At 36.8% G+C, this 19,803-nt stretch overlaps 1 protein-coding gene across 1 annotated transcript in view; it reads left to right on the top strand.

Moving 5' to 3' along the window:
- Positions 1-19,803, top strand: part of PTPRN2 (protein tyrosine phosphatase receptor type N2) — a gene marked incomplete at both ends in the record, with an annotated part of 643,308 nt that overhangs the window by 400,140 nt on the left and 223,365 nt on the right. Inside the window, one exon of the mRNA XM_084281525.1 lies at positions 10,173-10,237. Coding sequence (XP_084137651.1) covers positions 10,173-10,237 — 65 coding nt within the window. The remainder of the gene's footprint in view (positions 1-10,172; positions 10,238-19,803) is intronic.

The raw sequence follows: 19,803 nt of genomic DNA, 5'->3' as shown, positions 1-19,803 counted from the left end.
GTTTATAATCTGACCTATAATCCACTAGGGTTGAACAGAACCCACAGGGAGCAGGGAAACCCAGGTATCCTTTTTAACACTTTGTAAAGAAGTCTGAAAAAATGTTTTCAGAGCATTGTTAGAGGAGAGACAATGCCAGCAGAGACTCATGCCAATACGCACTGGGTTAAGCCTACTGCAAAAGAGAGATCTCCCCATCACTCCAGTTACAGAAAAGGAAAGCTTTGCTTTTGCTTCCAGCAGTTCTGGGAGAGCTGATCATAGTGCCCTTTCCTGCCATTTCTCCTTATTTTAACCCCTGCCAATAAATCTCTTCTGCTCCTCTAAACATTAAAGCGGGGAAAGTGCTGCAGCTTTTAAAGGATTTATAAGGCTTAGCTGATCACATCATTTCCTGTGCCAAAAAACAAAAAACATAAGAGAAAGAATGCTGTGTGGATGGATGTTGCTTTGGTATCCTGTTATTTTATTACCTAATATTAATTCTTTGTCATTTTATTCCTGTCTGTAGCTATTCACTGTCTCCAGATGTTTGGTAGATTTAAGGCCATTTGCACAGGAACCACCTGTTAGTTTTGTGTTGCACAGTGCTATACTCTTGAGGTTCCTGGCTCTGAGAAGAATAGGTGATACATTAATAACAATTAATAATTAACAATAACAACATTATTAATAATAATAATAATAATAAGTTATTATGTAATAATAGTAGAGATAGTAATATTTTGAGTATGACTTCAGCAATCCTTTCTGCCTAAAGTAAGGATGGTTGTGGGAAAAAGAAAATGTAGAAACGCTCACTGGGTTTTTTGGTGTACAGGATTTGTACTTCTGATAGCTACTCAACAAACTCTGAAGAAAAGCCTTCTGAGACTGGCAATAAGGGCTTTAACCTTTCCCTGTAAAGCTGTCCCCATGGCCTGCAAAGTAACAATTCTTCACATACATAGGTCTTTTCCGTTAAATCCTTCTCATCGTTCCTATCAAATGTGCATACATGTGCACACATGCATATGCAAATTATATAAATGCATTTAGGACTCAGTCATTTCTGTAGACAAGCATTCATCCTCTTATTTCGTACTTCACCAATCCAACAGTAAACATGATGCTTTTTTATTATGTGATTAAAATGCTCTTAAAAAAACATTGGGCCAGTATTTTGGAATTTACAATCAGGTTTTCCAGAATCTTCCACTTTTTGCTTTTTTTTTTTTTTTTGAAGTAACTCTTTAAAGTTAGCAAAATAGCCTTCCAGATTTTCATTGTAATAGTATTATGAAAAATCATTATGAGTAATGATAGGCAAGTTAACATCATCCCTGTTCACTCCCACCTGAAAGCTTTATTGTGACTCTTGTTACTAGTGGCATTCTTGGTAATAAATATTTTCATTTTATTCTGAGGGCACAGCAAATAGATTTTGTTAGTGAATGACCTTGTGCATTAGCTGTGTTATTCATGATTTAGTGAACCAGTCAGTTGAAATATTGCTAATGTTTTCCCAACTCAGTCTTGTTACATTTGTGCCATGAGGATGACATTAAGTGTAGTTGCAGATGAATAACAAATAGCATGGCTTGTAGTCTTGTTTTGGATCATTAAAGAAATGAACCTAGAGGGTACTGCTTTATTAACTGTGGAAGTTGAAGAAAAAAATGGGAAAAAAATGACAGTTCTTGCGTGTGTATTTATTAAAAATAGAGACAGTTTGGCATGCTGAGAATTAGTGGTATTGCCCCTTAAATTTCTCATATACCAAAGCAAACACGCTACAGCATCTGCAGGCTGTAGTGTGCTTTACACACTACCTTTCAGGCTGTTACCATGAGAAGTCTCCAAGTGGTATAAACAGGAATGCTAAAAAAGTATAGCATAATGAAGATGAGGCTTAACAGCTAGAAGCCGATATGTGTACTTTTAAATATTCTGTGTTGTAATACCAAAGAGGGTCAGTGTACTTACCAGGGTAGTCTTCAGAGGAGTGGAACCCTGCTATAAATGAGCAACAATAGTTCTTAGTTCTCTTTTCCTGAGTCTTTTCATTTGTTTCATACTGAAAAAAAAATAATGGAAATGATAGAAAACGTAGCTGGTAGGCTACGTGGTCTAATCCTTTCCCTTGCCTCAATGACATATCCATTTCAGAGAAACCACATAAGTGCATTTAAAGTCCAGATAGCTGTAATTCTTTAATTTCTGTGAAGCTGCAACCATCATAAGTAGCAACTTCTGAATCACTTTGCTGGTCCTTTCTGCTTAGAAAACACCACAATTAATATTGTTAGAAAAGAAAGAACATGCAAGAAAATATATTTTAGATATTACTCTCCCCAGACACTAGGTAGTTAGACATTTTTGTTCCCATTAGATGGAGATAGCCATAGAAAAATCTAATTTTTCCACTTTTCCTAAAATGCTGAAAGGACAAGGAACAGATCTTACATAGCAGTTTATATTTTTCAAGAGTACAGACAATGCCTATATGAAAACAATAATACACAGAAAGGAGATGCAGTGGATATCCTGAGGGACTAAAATGAGGTATATGGAAGGAGAAAATATTCAAATAGAAGCAAAAAGCAGATACACAACTCTAGAATATGTAGCTGCCCTTGAAAAGCCAACTAACTGTTATCTCAGTGTTTGATTTTATGTAGTATTTTCATCACAAGAAAATTAAAACAATCTGTTAAATCCTTAACTATAAATAAAAGAAGGCAGCTAAACTGGTCTTCTATAATGCTATTCCAAAATCCTGTTCATTTTAAAGGAAAAAGAAGCAGCTTTGGCCTTAAGCTCATTTTATGGAGTGTTATTTTCCACAGTGTTGTGAAGGTGAGGAGGCAAAGCCTTCCCCGCACTAGGAAAAGCTGAGAGAGATCCAGATGGTCCTTCTTACCCTCCATCCCCTGGGACCACAAAGCTTGCCTTGTAATTTGTAAATGTTAAGGCTGAACATATGATGGTGAAGTTTAATGTTAAGCTGACTGGGACTTTAAAAAGTACAATTAAAATGTTGGTCTAGACATTAGCAATCAGCCCAGAAAGATCACTGAGAAAAATGGTCTGCACTTGCATCAGTGCTCATGCTGCATTGGTCTACTTGAATATATTCTGCTCTGGCTTCTGCTCAACATGCTGCAGTGTTTTATCTGAGTTTTCTGTATGGAGATGAAACTTGCCATACTTTATTTGCCAACTCTTTATTTTTTTACCAAATCTTTATTTGAACAAATTTTAATGTTTTGGTTTCTGATTCCCCATGGTGGAACAACACTGTTGTTGTTTGTTTGTTTGTTTTTTCATTTTCTGCTAACACGGGCTGAACTGTAATATTTACCTTTATTTACCTATTTAAAGGTAATATTTATCTTTAGCTGTAAATATTGGATCCATATTTTAAGTATGGAAGCAAATTATTATACATACATACACTGTATAAAGCATAAGGAATCATGCAACGTGTAATTATTACTGATAAAGTGGTTAACAGTATTAAAAGTTGTCATTGTTGAAAAATCATTGAAGTATGTTCTCTATTGTAGAACATACACTACTAAAACATGGTTATTTTTATTCTTAGTAATATATATTATATATATAAAATACTCTTCTGTTGATGCATATAGACATATAATTTAGGAGACTATTTTTGAAAATGGGTTTCTGAAGCTCTGCAAGACAGTATCTACAACAGATAAAGGATATGCATTTCTACAATACTAATTCATATAAACTGGTATTGTTTATACTTCAGGAACACAACCCTTGCATTGTATTGGGTTTTCTTGGCAAGGGCTTGGTAGCAGTGGGGCTGCAGGGTTGGCGTCTGTGAGAGGAGTCCAGAAGCTGCCCCAAGTTGATACTGTGCCTTCGAAGCTCCTCTCTGTAGCTGTTAAGTCTGTAAGGCTGTTTTACTGCTGAAGTATTTTGGAGCTTGTATATATACGTTTCTTACAAGGGTTTGCCTGTGGAAAAAAAAAAAAATGGATTGGTTGACCCAAGATATTTACATATGTATCTCATTTATATGATCATATATATTCATCATATATGTTTCTATATGATGAGAAAATGATACCTATCTCAAGATGAGATAAGTCAACCTCCGGTGATACCTGTTTGCTCCTTGTGACTAGTGAAGGAACTTTAACTGACATTTTAATTGAGACAGATAGAGTAAGCAGAGAGGGATCCCACTATTAACATAAATGCTCCGGAGAAATGCAAGAATATTATCTAATATATACCAAACTCCTTTACTATAACTTAAATATCATATTTTAAAATAGTAGTGTGCTCATTTTAAAGAACATATACGAGAAAACATATAATTGAGCAGCTATTTATTAAATCAGTAAAAATAAATCAATACAAGCAGTCAGGCAAAAAGAATATGCTTAAAATACATGTCTAATCTATGCAAACAGAGAGCTATGTGAGGTCCTGATATATTAGATCTTTGCAGCTCTCAGCTTCAATATTATCTGTCCATGGGACTTTGGGGACATGGGAGGTAAATGTTTTAGAGAAGAAAAAGTGACGTCATTTTAGTGAAAGGGTTTAAAAAAAACATACAGATCTTGCTAGCTACTCAAGTATGCACCAATTTTTCTCTTATGGGAGTATGCAGTGCTATTTGCCTGACAAATTGAGTTTTTGTGTATTTTTTAACAGAATTAAAGACAAACAGAGAAGGAAAATTCCTTGATTGTGTACATGTAGATTTGTCTATCTTGTACCAAAAACTGTGAGATTCCAAAGGTGCACTGGGAGTGGTGAACACTGCCTGAATTTCCATCTGTTAGTTTTATTGGCTAGAGCAGGTTGTAAAGGATGTGTGCCCTGAAAATTGCTGGAGATGCAAACGATATTTTAAATTACTCCAGGCAGCAAGGTACTGCGTCTGAGCAGATTGAAAGCTGAAATGTTGATATCAGAAATTAAATTAATGCACGTGAGATTGAAACAATATCTAATTAAAATCATTTGAAAAATGACTTGAAAATTGAATATGACATAATATTTAGCAGGCTGTCGCTAGTGCAGATATGTGGCTTTGACTTCTCTGTAACCATTTTCATTCTAGGCCTGGCTGCCAGTTAACTAGAAATTACATATGAAGCTACAATCTCACTTCATCACCCAGTAACGAATGGAGGACAAAATACCTTTTGCCCACAGCCTGTAAACTTACTTGTCCATCACTAACTGAATTGTAAAATTGGGTAAAAGGAACCTTCTTCTCCTTGTATCTACTTCAGTTAGTCATTTTTGTTCCTAGCTGGAGCATTTTGGATTCTTATGTTGTGTTTCATGAGTTATTTACTTGCAGCCTGGTTCTACTCCTGCCTAGGGAGAAGAGTTCACAGGGTGCATCTCCTAGAAGGAGAGCCCAGGGAGGCGCATAGGTGTATGCTGTTCTTCTGAACATGGGGGTACCTAAGTGTCTAATTCAAAGTTCATTAAAATGCACTTTAATTACTTCCAACAACAAGTACAGCAGGTGGGAAAACCAATATAACATATCCAGATATCCAATATTCTAAAAAACTTAGAGAGTGCTGAACTGCCTGTGTCTTTTTTAAATCTGCTTCCTTTCATTTAGTGGTGTGAATGCCTCAGCAGTTTCAGGAGGTGCATCAACCATGCAAAAGCAGGCTTACCCTGGGACTTCTCAACAGAAAGGCTGAGCATTATGGGAATCCGTTTTCATTGAATCACAAGAGACAAAGGCTTTTGTATCTGCCGTGTATGCAAGCCACCCATGTGCATGGGTCCACCAGGCATAAAGACAGACTTTCTTGTTCACTTTATGAAAAAAACTTTCTATATAATCTGAAGGTAGGGCAGTAGGAAGCAAAAACTAACTTGGTGTAAATAAAGGCAACATCTGCTTGTGTTAGATTTGGGAAATGTGTTTAAAAGTTTAAAGCTGTAATAAATACCATCTTCCTGGATTTCCCTTCCTCCTTTTCCCTTTTCTTTCCTCAAAGACAGGAAAATAGATGAAATTGTTCTGAATGTGTCTTTATGAAAGGGGCATTACAACAAAAATATGGAAACAGGACGGTTGGTATAGAATTCATCAGACAGTAAATCTGAATTAATTGCTCTCTATCGTTTTATTGACTGGAGGTCCAGTCAATATAGTTAGTGAGTCCAGGGCATGAATTGACTTATTCTAAAATGGGCATATAATAGAGGTCAGGGGAATTGTATGTCTGTAAGTACTTTTGGTTTTTGTGTTTAATTAGGTAAAACACACCCTCAAAGTAAGATTCACAGCAGAAAAATAAAGTTTCCTAGTGAGTGACACCATCTTCCCATAAATACTTTTCATACTTAGGATGGTTTCTTCCCTGGAGTGGGTAAATCCTGCAGCACTGCAGGAGATGGACTGCAAAAGCCTCCTGCAGAAACCCTTCCCTCATCCCAATTGTGCCAGAGTGCACGCCGCTCCCACAAGTACACCGAAGGGTGTAGTTGTGCTTGGCAACCTGCTTTAAAGCAAAGCTTTGTGAACTACTCATTTCTTAGTACTTTCTTCTTCCAGAAGTGCTGTAATGAGACCGGAGGTCTGCTCAAAGCCATCTGTAACTTGCTTCTCCTAATAACCAACAGGCTCTGAGGTCAAACCTGCCAATGACAAAACTAGGCACTCAAATTCCTGACTATGCCACTGCCGGGTAACTTTGCTGAAGGAAATAAATGTTAGCCCTCAGAAAACACATCAGACCTCCCTCCGGTTAGTGAAGACTATGAACAGTGACAATCGCTACCCTTAAACACTCAGTAACACCCTCATCGTGCTCTCTAATACAGCAAAGCCATTAAGTTGTCCCCATTGTAATTTAGATCACAGAAGAGACTTCCACAGATTTTTTCAGGTTAAAATAACTGGTATACAGAGAGTAGGCAAAATTATTCCACTGTAGCTACGTGCTTAATTATATGGAATACTGCATAAATTGTCAAGTGCAAAGAATTATTCTGATAAATTAAAATACTAATTAAATAGGCTATTGCAGAATTTTGAGAACATTATAGGGCTCCGCTTCTCCAGGTAATTTGCATATCCTTCATCTAGTGAATTTAATTTAAAGGCCTCCTTTTTTGCGTGTTTGGAAGCCTTTTTTGTTTCAGTGGAAGATTAAAAAAAAGGAGATTTATATGTAGCTAACCGGGTTAGGATTTTTTTTTTCTTCTTTCTTTCTTTATTTATTTATTGAGTAGCTATTTTTATTATTCTTCTTTGCTGATGAGTGTGCATGAGTCCTGCATTATTATTTCTGGACCATAAGCCATGGCCATAAAATATCAACTTTTGTGGAATGTGTAATATACCATGTTACCTAGGATTATTGTCTCTAGTTCATGACATTGCAGCAAAAACATTGTCTGCTGAATATTTGTATTGGAGTACAAACTCGTAGGTACTACACTAAAATACCCTTTAAAATGTAGACCAGTTTTCAAAGGATTAGTAGATTGTTCTAAATATCTGAATCTAATATCCCACCACTCCTTCCTCATCTATTTATAGGCTATTGACTGTGTTTTGTCTTAAATTCTCAACTACAGATAGCAAAAGTTAAGAAGTTCTATTCAATGTTCAGCAGCTTCAAGCAGCATCTCAATATGTGGTTGACGCTTTAGCCTTGGCACCGCTGTTTTTGACAGAATTTGTTGGCCTTCCTGAACTGCTTGTGGAGTTCAAGGGTAGCTAAAATATGCTCCTGTACACGCCTGGAGTGAAGATGCTGGAGACAGTTGGCTGTCTCTCTCTCCACAATCTGACAGTGCCTGAGTTGACCATTTTCAGGTTCTGATCTAATCAGTAACACATCGTGACTTCATGCCTCTTAATTTCAGCAGGGTTTATGTTAGCATGACTGTCAGAGCTGTCCTTTTTCTTTTAGCCAATATCAAGGGGGAAGGGAGTGTTAAATACACTTTATGTAGCAAAGCTTCAGAAAATAAAGTCTGCAGGAAACCCGTGAGAAGAAGGTTGGTCAAATATGTGATAGTAATTACAAAACCCAGTGATTCAGCAGACCTAGTATTTTCTGTCACCTATTCGTGTGATAGAAAATTATACACTGGGATTTAAGCCTTTTTGTTTACTTGTACATCATTTATTTTGCAGCCACTTTGCTCCAACATTTTATTTATCCCAAACTACTGAAGAATGATTTTTCAGACTCCAGTTTATTTGAAGGACGCCACAGAGCCTCTTGTTTTTATAAATCTTCTAAATTTTTGCATTTGTTAGAAATCTGCCGTTACATGTTGGGTGAGAGACTGTTGGTGTGCTAGATTGGCACATCTTTCAATGACGTAGCACATCCAAAGAGGCAAATGTCAGCATGGCAGGTCATCAGCCATGCATGAAGCAACACAGTCTAGAGTCCATCTCAAGGATGAAAATCAAGCTTGTTTGCAAAGATTTACTTTTTGGAAATTGCTACTGCACAACATATATAACAAAAGAAATACTAAAAGCCTCAAATCATGTGATCCAGGCAGCTCTGCTTGTAGTGCAGTCCCAGTGACTCTGGGTGGGATAAATATGTTTGTGAATGTGTAAAGCATGGTATAACTATTAAGTATATGAGTATTGTGCCTATTTTTTAGGCTCAAATCCAGCAAACCATGTGTTTGGTCTAGGGACTCCATGCTCCCATCAGCTCAACAGCTGGGTCAAAAAGCTGGACAGAGCTTTCCTCTCCATTTAAACCATGTGAAAAATTCATCCCTTGATGGAGGAAGTCAGGAAAGTTTCTTGGTATTACAATTGCTTGAATTTTTACATTTGATTCTTTGCACATATGAAGCCTTACAAAAATAATTTCACATTTTGGATATATGAGGTGAAAATGAGACCTGATGAAATGACTCACCTCTGATATAAATTTGAGTCATTTGGGTTGCACTTTAGACAAACTAAATAAAACATCAGCTCACAATATTGTTTCTAAGAACTGTCTGCTGCAATGTGATTTTTTCTGAATGTTTCAAGCAGCAGCAATTAAAGCGTATTTTTTCAAAATGAAAACAACAAAAAAGATATTTTTTCAGCAGTAATTTAACTGTTTATGATATATTCTGACACACTTCTTGTGCTTTCTGGTAGGAATATTTCCCTCAGCCAACATAAATTGAGAAGCTAAGTCTGTCCCAATTGTCCTAGTAATCAATGGAAAGAGAAGGGTGCCTCCTGATGTGTGTAAGATATGTGGAATGACTCACCGTATTAAATGTCCATCTCTTTCCATTGACTGCAGAGAGAACCTAGATGACTCACTTGGATTAGATAGTCAATGACTAGACGGCTAAAGTAAGGAGAGTTTAATACGGCTGTAAGGTTTCATTGTTATTAGTAAATAAAACAGGCCAGGAGTCTGTTTTTTTGGCCAGGAGTCCAACTGACAGTGTGCATCTAGATAGTTAACATCTTCCTGTCCAAAACAGGGTGACCTTACCCATACTCTCAGCTGAAAATAATCTCATACATGTTTAGTATGGGCAAGAGTGCTCAAGTCCATGCCCAGGACATTTTTAGGTTACAAGTACAGATGTAGTTTTAGTTATTACTATCTCTATTTTATATTTCTATGCTGTTTTATACTTGATTATTTTTGGATGCTTTTACTGATATGGAAGCTGATAAATATGAAAAAATCTCAATTTTAGAAAGAAAAATATTGTGCATCACATTCCAGTGTTGTCAGATAAACTATTTATCTTCCCTGCTAGGTGAGACTGTCATTTATTCTGAAATGTCTTACACAGTGACAGTTCCGTTGCAGTGGTAAGATGCTGCTCTGCTCCTTGCTGCAAGAAAGTGTGAAGCTTCTGCAAAAGAGAACTTCCCATATATATTGTGTATGTGTTAAATATGTGATACTCTGTATACAAGGGAGCAAAAATTAATTTGGCTTGCTTTTTTATATAACAGTGAACAATTAATGGCACACTTATGTATTCAAAACACTGAATAGATGGAGGTGCTATCAGAGAAAAATATTCCATAGATGGTGTAGGTAGGGACTGTCATGAATTTGATGATGGAGGATAGGAAGGAAGGTTTGTTATATTATAAGTGCTGCAAAAATGTGCATATTTCAGCTTTCCCATAACTCTTTCAATCTTAATTTTCCTTGCAGCCCTGAACAAAGAGAAGCTTGAGAAAACAACTGGGCTGAGAATTTTGCAGACTGGCGTGGGGGAGGTAAGTGGCTTGGGGGCATTTTACACTCTCAAAAACATTTTAATTGTTGTGTTTTTTTTTATGAAATCCTGGAGCTCATGAACGTTTGTGAACTACCAGTCTGATAGTGCTAAGGGCCTTTTTATGATACAGTTGCATCTGTCAAAATACAATCTGCTGCACAAATAGCACTGTATCCCACAGAGAAAAAAATACCATCCTTATGAGGAAAGTGCAGCCGGCTTTCAGAAATGCAGTTTTTTGCTTTGTTGTATCACAGGAACAAAATCCCCAAAGATGAGCACAGCAATTGAAGTCGTTGTATTATTCCCCTTGGTTTTGTTGGAGTGGTAGCTCATCTAGATCAATGAAAGTTTAAATTCGGGGTAAAGTCTCTTCAGCTGTTAGAGAGAATCTGTCAGTGAATGATTTGGTTATTTTGGATGCAACTTGAAACATAAATAAAACGTGTCTGTTATTATGGTGATATCACTAAGCAAAAACTCCACTAAGCAGTTCATCATTTATTAATAAAGATGATGCTATCTGCTAAGAACCTTGTATGAACTACAGTTGATTGCTAATTCTCGTGCTAATTTTGTGTACACAGTTATCTTTTTTTTTTTTTTTCCTTTCCATTTAAGTAATTTTTCTAGTGGTGAATGCTCATAGGGCTAGACAAATGCCTTTTTCTTGTGATTACATTATTCTAAGTATTGAGAATAATGAATAACTTGTAACATACTGAAGGAATTCAACTGTGTTGTTTTTTTTTCCTACTGATTTTTATTTTCGATATTTCTGGTTTTTATAAGTTCATGCTTAAGAACTTACCTTGCCAGTATTTCTGAGATTCTTTGTATAACTTTATTTTCATTTTGAAAAGACTTGGTCCTGAAGAGGCACCATCAGTAAGACATGATGAGATTCTTGGGGTCAAAACTTGAATTTGATCTTCAGAAACAATGTAGGTAAAATCATTAGAAAATGAAAGCCAGCATCTCTCCTTAACTGAAGCTGATTTAACTAGTTGAGGGATTCAAGGGTGCCTCAACTCAAGAGTTGGGAGGTGTATCCTGGAGCATGAATGCACACCTCAGGATGTCTTGACTTCAGGCCAGAGTGAAGCTTGTGTTTGTGGTAATCCCAAGCTTTCTTTTCTGGTAAACAACAGGAGAACTACGACTGTTGCTTATACTATGGAAGCCATATCTAGTACATTTTGTTACCCAGAATTCAATGGAATTCTGCATGCTGATGAAATACCTCCATGTATTTCACCTAATTCCTATCACTGAATGGATTCCAGCTGGCTTACCATTAAATGAACTGTTATTTTATACATATAACAGTCAATGGAGAAAGAAAGCACTTTCAGGCATTTGAAATGCAAGGAATCGCCACCTGTTAAATGCATCGTTAATCCATGTTGTAATAATATGGTTGTTGTAAACATGGTAGTCTAAGCATGTATTGGCAACATAGCTTCAAGGAGCTCCTAGTTCTTTTAAGACCAGCTGGTAGGACTGGGAAAAATTGAAAGCTTTTAGGCTAGAGATCTCCTTACTCTGGTTCTTGTGCTTGGGCTAGTAAAAGTAGTCACTTGTCACTGCAGAACTCACCTCTCATATATTTAGGTTATCATATTTTTTTAATGGTGACACTACTTGATTTAATAAAGCCTTTGACAGAAACTTGTGTTTTACACTCTGCCAAATATGTATTTTTAGAAGGCAAAAAGTGAAAATGAATTAACAAAAGAGAAGAAGACATTTGAGGCCTAATATATTACAGGTTACATTTGGAAAAATTAAGGTGATGGAAGAGCATTTATTCAGCTGTTTATATATATATATTTTTCTGATAGATGTGAATTCTTCCAGTTGTGTATATTCCTGTTTCTATGTCTTATCACTTATGATTGTGTACATAATGAATACATTTCTGCAGTCTCACCTACATGAAAAATAATGGAGTGTTGTAACCAAGTTGTTTCTTTGTTGATAGAGTATCAGATTCAGTTTACTTCAGGTTAAATCAAACTATGTTAATCCATTTCTGCAGTGTGTTATTGATTCATCCTGGTGTTTAACAACATCGAAATAGCAAAGTACATATTTTAACACAATGAAAAAAAAAAATTATTGAATAAGGAGATTTTTAGCTTCACACTGTAAGAATAAATGTATATGTAATACTAACTGTAAATTTCAATCAAGATACTCAGATCTATTCTAGTACTTAGAATAAACTTCAGTTTCAGAATGAGAAATGGCCTTTTTGTTTGGACAGTAGGTCAGATTCATGACAAAATTAATGGATATAAAATCTTCACATGCGGGACTGTAAAATAAAAGGGATTATTTTGTATGGCAAGTTTCATATCTGAAATAGCTCAAGAGAAAAATGGCTGAGATAGTGGTGGCAAATGGAACAGCTATATAAACAAATACAGGAACTGTTCTAAGCTCAGTAATAATTCATGTGTTGCTCTGGACAGTGGAATCTGGTTTAGGTCTTGGTCTCTTATGAACAGGATTTGTGCTAGAAACATTTAGATGCCAGGCTTTGGGTGAAGGAAACTCTCTCTTATAGTGAGGAGAAATGCTTTGGTAGAAGGAAATGTTCTCTCTCTCTTATGGAGAGGTGAAATGCTTCTCAGAGCTCCTCAGCCTCTCTCTCAAGAAAAGCATTTCAAAAGCAGCAATACAATTCATGCCAAGTTTACTGAACCATTCAGGCAACTCTAGGAAGGGCTGATGAATTCCTATTATGCCACTGCATAAACATGTGCCATACAGTCATTAACAATATGGGTCTGAAGTTTACCACTGTTACAATGCACTTCATTATCCCTATGTCATACAGAAGATTTCCACAGCCTCAGTGAGTCTTTTGGATACAGCTGAATTTAGCTGCACTGTGTAAGTTTAGAGTAGGTTCTGGCTCTAATTCAGGAGGAATAAAAATGAGTTCATTATCTGCAAGAAAAGCAGTTCATGTGTCAGGACGTTAGCTTAAAAGCTCTATACATTTCATGTTAAGGTTTGGTTGATATATATATATTTCTTCTTCCTCTGGGATCTTCAAAAGCCACCTGGACATGAACCTGGGCACCCTGTTCTAGGTGGCCCTGCTGGAGGAAAGGGTTTGGACCAGGTGACCTCTAGAGGCCTCCTCCAGCATCAGCCATTCTGTGATGTAGTGCAAGGCATGGTCTGGTAACTAGTGCAGATAAGCAGAGCTTTTAGGTCATTGCAGAACAACAGACCCTTACTGCAAACAGACCCTTTTACAGCAAATTTGCTTCAACATCTAACATTTGCTGTCAGAATATTCAGGGTTCTGGAAAGCCACAGAGTTGGACTGGGATTTGAGGTGCTGTGCATCACTCCTAAAGAGCTAATTATTTTGGCACCTATCTCTTTTGTAAGATGGCTATTATACCAGAAAAAAAAAAAAAAAAAAAAAAAAAAAAAAAAGGTAATAACTGCTGTAGAGAAAACCAGTGCCGATGTAAAAATCCTGAAGATGTGTGCACATCGCTATAGTACCAATTACCTATGGCATTGTATTTGCCAAGACATCTATTTTCTACTCACAGTTTTCCAGCACCTACAACACTCTGAAACTCCTAAATGGTAGCCCTCCAAGGTTTGCTTGTGTCATTCTCAGACATTGGGATGGGTTGCCCAGGGAGGTGGTGGAGTCACTGTCCCTGGGGGCATTCAAGGAAAGGTTGGACGTGGTGCTTAGGGACATGGTTTAGTGGTGACATGGGTGGTAGGGGGATGGTTGGACCAGATGATCTTGAAGATCTCTTCCAACCTTAATGACTCTATGATTGTCATGTATCATGTTTGTGCGTCACAAATTCATCATGAGATTTTCACAACTTCCTGGTTATTCAGATAGGATGTAGATGCCTTTGAGGTATTTTCTTTTGATCTCCCCCTTGTGAAGCAAATCTCTACAGTCCTAAGGTCACCTTTAGTAGTTCAAGAACCTCCCATGGTTGAGTGTATGTGAAAATGTAAGCGTAAATATTGTTGTATCTGTTTCCTATTTACAGAATGCTATAAGAGGCTTGGCACTGGTAAGAAGCCTGAATAACCAAACTGCAGGACTCATTCTCCTGTCTCCCAAAGTGACAGGGAGTGTTGTGTCCCATGTGGAGGGTACTGCATGACTCCAGCTGAGTTCAGGGTTCAGCAGGGCTGGGATCCCCATCCCATGCAGAGGTCATCCCACTGGGCTTGTACCCAGGAGCTTCAGCAGCTCTAGGGAGCTCGGCAGGCACCAATATCCATGGGCCCACACAGAGTCCACTGGGCGACCTGGAAGTCCTTCCAAAACCTTTAGGAATTTAACCACTTTTTTTTTTTTTTTTTTTTTTCCCCTCGCCTTTTAAGCACTTTGAAATTATTACAAAACCACAGTATTTCTCAGTTCAGTGCCACTCTGAGTTTAGCTGTGATCAGCGTTTCTCTGGTTCAATCCCAGTTCCAGTTCAAGAAATATTCAAATGGTTGTTCAAATACATGCAAAAATAACTGCTTAAGCGAGCTTTCAGCTGAAATTTCCACAATTTCAAGTCGGGGTCTCCAATGGCTCAAGAAAACATAATGTTTCGAATCAGTTTTGGGGGGCTAGGAGTGTGATTCAAATAATAATGTTTCTGAATTAAGGCCCAAAACAAACCAAGGGAATGGCACAGTCTCTGACCTGGTAAAACTGCACCCACCCTGGAATATATTATTTTAAATTAACACAAAATATACTTATCACTCAACCTGTAAATATGTTTGTAGAATTTGAAACATTTTTCTAACATTATGACCGATATACAAATTTTAAAAGTTTTTTAAACAAAGCAGAATTAACCCAAAATATATGTGAAATGAACATTTCACCATATCTATAGATGTTCTAAAATAGATCAGTGATATTTTGGTGTTTTGGGATATTCACAATTATAGAAATTTTGATAGGCCTAGAATTATATTGATATTGCATAAAGTGATGTTATTACAATAAACAAAATAAATGTGCATTTAAAAATTCTAGTTTTTTCTTTTGCATTTGCAACTAGAATTTGCATTCTAGTGAGGCTAGAAGATTTGCAATAATAATGTGCAATCTTTGGGAGAGGTCAGATTTCTAAATTATTATCTCTCATTTTTGCCAGATTTTGTCATTAATGTCTGTGTATCCAGATGTGATCCAGAATGATATTGGAGTTTAGTTCCTTTAAAAAAATAGAGTGAGTGAAGAACTTGACAAATCATTTGCCAAAGAGTAAGGTACCATTTTTTTTCTGATCTTCTCTGACTGCTGAGTAGCATCTCCAATGGTTGGCTTTTGGCTTGCAAAGCCCAAATTATCCAGGGACCTATGCTAGCTGACTTTCTTACAGTGCCATCTTTGCAATGCTCCTGATATGCAACAGGTATGTTACCCAGAGGTGGTGCACTGACATAGAAAGAGACATTGGACCCAAGGTCACTTAGCTCTGATATGGACAGCAATGTAGCCACGGGTTGGGGGGGGGGGGGGAGTGTGGAAAGGACAAAAACAAAAAACTAACATAGCTAAGGGATCAAAAAATCAGATTCATTTTTTCCTTGTTACTTGCAACGTGTGATCACATATCCTGCAGCAGGCTCTCAGTGTTGGCTGTTGCTAATTGGTGTGGCTGTGTTGAACAGGGTTTTCCAGGAGGACAGTGTTTTGGACCAACAAACATTGCTATGGGCAAGGCACGCTTCAGGTCACAGATGGATTCTTTGCCTTATGGCATGTAACTGTAGGGCTACGGAGACAGGAAAAATAATTAAATGAAAAACTTCAAGGAGTACAATCTTTGAAATATTCTTGGCAAAGACAAAATGAGGATGATTTACTTTATTCCCTCTACCCCCACTCACAAATTTAGATTCTAAAGCTGTGTAATCCTTAAAAACTCATAGATTATATATTAAATAGAATTCTACTAGTTATATACATCTTTTATGGAGTCTTACTGACAGTGAATAATATCGCGCTCTTACAGTTTTGTGAATATACATGTATTGTAGACTGATACTAATCAGAAGTTGGTCATAAAACAGCATTTAAAAGTAATGCTTCAAGGGCTTTAAGAAATAAAGCTAAACAGAACATTAAATTTCTCCAAAGAGAATGATGGAGCTCTATGGCTCATTTATTTAAGATCTTGTATGTTTTTGCAAAATGCATTTTAGCTAATATTTAGAGATAATGTTAATGCTATTTATTAACTATTCATTATGGTACATAGCCCACTAGAGGGCTGCTTTTCTAATAAATTGCATCCAGAGTGTTAATAAATGGCAAAATAAAAACAAAGAATATACACCATAATATATATATATTGTTTTACCCCATTATTTTGTCATATACCTTCTGTGACTGCATGTTGTATGCAGGACATTCTTAAACAATACAAATCATGGCCAAAACTCTGCAAATATTTTGAATATGCTTAGCTGTAGATGTATCATTAGACTTCCTTTTTAAGCTACTGATAAGTTTAAAGAGATGCCTGGTTGCTACTGAGACTGTCTTCTGTCACATATCACACCATCTCTGGCTGTGGAGGGGCAAAATTCCAATATTTATCCCCTGTATTTGATTTGAATATTGCATAGCAGAGGTATTTTGACATCTGAGTGACAGGTCACAGCTTCAGTTTGAAAATCAGGTGTCAGTAGTAATTTCTTTTCTTGTGCTCTGATTGTGACAACGCCCTCCACCTTCTTTGCAAATTTGTAGAGAACACGACAAGAAAATGAGGAGATTATAATGTTAAGAAAAGTATAGCAAACCCAATTTTCAGAGACAACACTCAGTGTATATTGATTTATGTTTTCCTCATGAAATATTGTAAAAAAGCACAAGTATTCAAGTGTCATGTTGGTTCATGAATTCCTTTACAGTAGCACTGTGTGATTTAAAGGAGCAGAAGTGCCAAGTGATGTGGCAGTTGCTATAGCAACTACAGCAATTCAATTTTTATTCAGTATCATGTAAAATGAAACAAGATACTGTTTGCCTTGTGGCTTCAGGAACTTATGCATCCTACCCATGTTGTTTCTTTTTGTCTTTTTTAACATTGTTCCTTTAAAAAATAGCATATGTTTGTTTTAAGTATTTGTCTTTTTTTATATATATATATATATATTTTTAGGCCATGTCATGCCACTGTTTTTAAAGCCAAGCATTGTTTAAAAACCATTATAAATCTGCAGAGAAAAAGATTTAGATACTAGCATCGACTACATAAGCAAAATGCAGTGTAATTCTGCTTAAAAATCAATGTTATTATCTACCCTATGATTTAGCAGCCTGCATTTGATATATTCATAGAGAAGATATGTAAGATCTTTACGTAGGAAGATGTGATTGTTTGTACTAGATATCTTACTGATTCATGAAATTCAGCATCCTCCCTCTACCAGCAGCCAGCTTGTTGTGACTCAAAGGGAAACAAAATTTTCATTGTGATGGGATGGCTGGGGAAGCTGCACATGAAGATTAAATTCTGTTCGATTGTGACAGAGCTGATCAGAAATTTTGGGAAGGGAGATCCTGCCACCTCCAGAGGGTGGTGCTCAATCCTGGGAGGAACACATGGATTTCAAGCAATCTCAAATACATATTTGGTAATCTAAGGAGAGGAAGAGGTAGCAGTTCCCATTCCTTCCCCATACCTGTAGCAATACCTAGGCACCAAATGTTCCCCTGCAAGTCTAAGCCTAAGGAAGATCCAGGTCAGGGACCATCCATGACAGACAGCTTCACTGTGATCTGTTTTGGGCATTACAAACATTAAGGCATCTGTTTTCCTTAGAATTCAAGCCTGAGTTGCAGGTAGTGAATCAGCTTTTTTTTTTTTTTTTTTTTTTTTTTTTCCCTTGTATCAGCAATGTGTTTACTGAGGAAGTAGTTTAAAGATTTAGTTAGTGTTGCTTTCACTAAGCATAGTTTTAGTTTTGTTTGTATTTTTGTATTTTGACTGATATCAAAGGGGAATGCTGCTTTTTAAATAGGACTGTGAATTTACTGAAATTGTAACTCAAAGTTTTATGGAAACATTAAGCAAAGTAATGGCTCATGAACTGCAGAATATCAGATAGGGCTCTTTATTTTCACTTTGGCACATGCAGGTATCTCTGATTGGCATTGCTGGACATTAGGCAGAGGCACTGAGAAAGTAACTTACTTTATAGCTATACACTGCTGCTCCAGAAAAATACCCATATCAGTGAAGAATTGTATGTGCCTAGGTATTGCACACCAAGACCTGTACAGGTAGGTGTGAGCACAGCACTTTGGCATGCAGGAAAACAGCTCCTGGGTCAGTATGACTGCTTTTAGTGCAATGAATGGATCTATCATGGAGCGATTTTTCAATGTGAGCTGAGGATATCAAGTGTTCGAGCATCAGAACTTGTGACAAGGAAAAGGGAGGTGATTCTGTGCCACGGAAAAATGACCTGGTCCATTTATGCCTGAGGATCATTGTGGCTGACAACAGTTCAGTGTGCACTTTGCTCTTGCAAAAGGATGTCATTTTGTGAACAATTTCTTTCTCTGGCTCTTTACCTTTAGCAGGTGGAGTAATGACTTCATTTCACAAATGCCAGTGCTGTTTTTATGATACTGGTTTCACTTGGTTGTTAAACTGTTAATTTACAGATCTTTACTAAGTGAATGCAAACAAATCCTGGTCCTCAAAGCTCTGATAATGCACAATGTTTGAATTTTAATTTCCAGTCCATCTTAGATTATGGTGATGAAAAACAATATTTAATCCCTTGTTAACACATGAATAAGCGGAAACTGTCATTTCCCACCAAACAATAACGGGATTATCTCAAGAACTGTCAGTTTATGTGAAAACATTATGTTGCCCAAATTTTCATAAAAATTAGCAGTGGGTAATATTCAAGATCAGAGCAATGGAAAGAGGGAAATCTGCATTCATGGTAATAAATATTCATATTTGTCTGCTCAGGAGATGAAAATCTAATCAAGGGGCTATTGATGCGCTGGCTTTTTTTTTCCTTTTTTTTTTTTTCTTTTTTTTTTTTTTTAAACCAAGATGTTTCATCTAAATTGGGTTTGATATGGAAATTAGTCTCACTCCAAGTCCTCCAGGCCATGAGCATGCTGGGATAACACTGGAGGTGTCCGGTACATCAGATGTTGCTGCTGGCATCTGCTTCTACAGACAACAAACACAATAAACTAAAATAAAAAATTGACAACATCTCAAGGGTCAACCTCCCAGTGGCATAGGGTGTTGGGTTGTTCCCCTACCCCTCCCCCAGACATTTTAATTTTATCCCAGTTAAATCCTCAGTACTGCAGGATTAAAATTGTTGGCATTTTTTGCTTTTGTTGACAATTACCATAAATCAGAAGACACTCTGCATGAAGCTTAATGAAATATGTATGATCTAAAAATGGGAAGAAGATAAGTGCAGTATGCTGCTTTAGGGTTTTGTGTGTGTATCTATGTAGCTGTGTATATGCACAACCTGAAGAGCTAACCTTTCTGACTA

The sequence above is a fragment of the Netta rufina genome, assembly GCF_964035555.1.
Source record: "Netta rufina genome assembly, chromosome: 2".
Classification (NCBI taxonomy): Eukaryota; Metazoa; Chordata; class Aves; order Anseriformes; family Anatidae; genus Netta; species Netta rufina.
The sequence above is the reverse complement of the archived record's forward strand: the minus strand, read 5'-3'. Positions and strand labels throughout refer to the sequence as shown.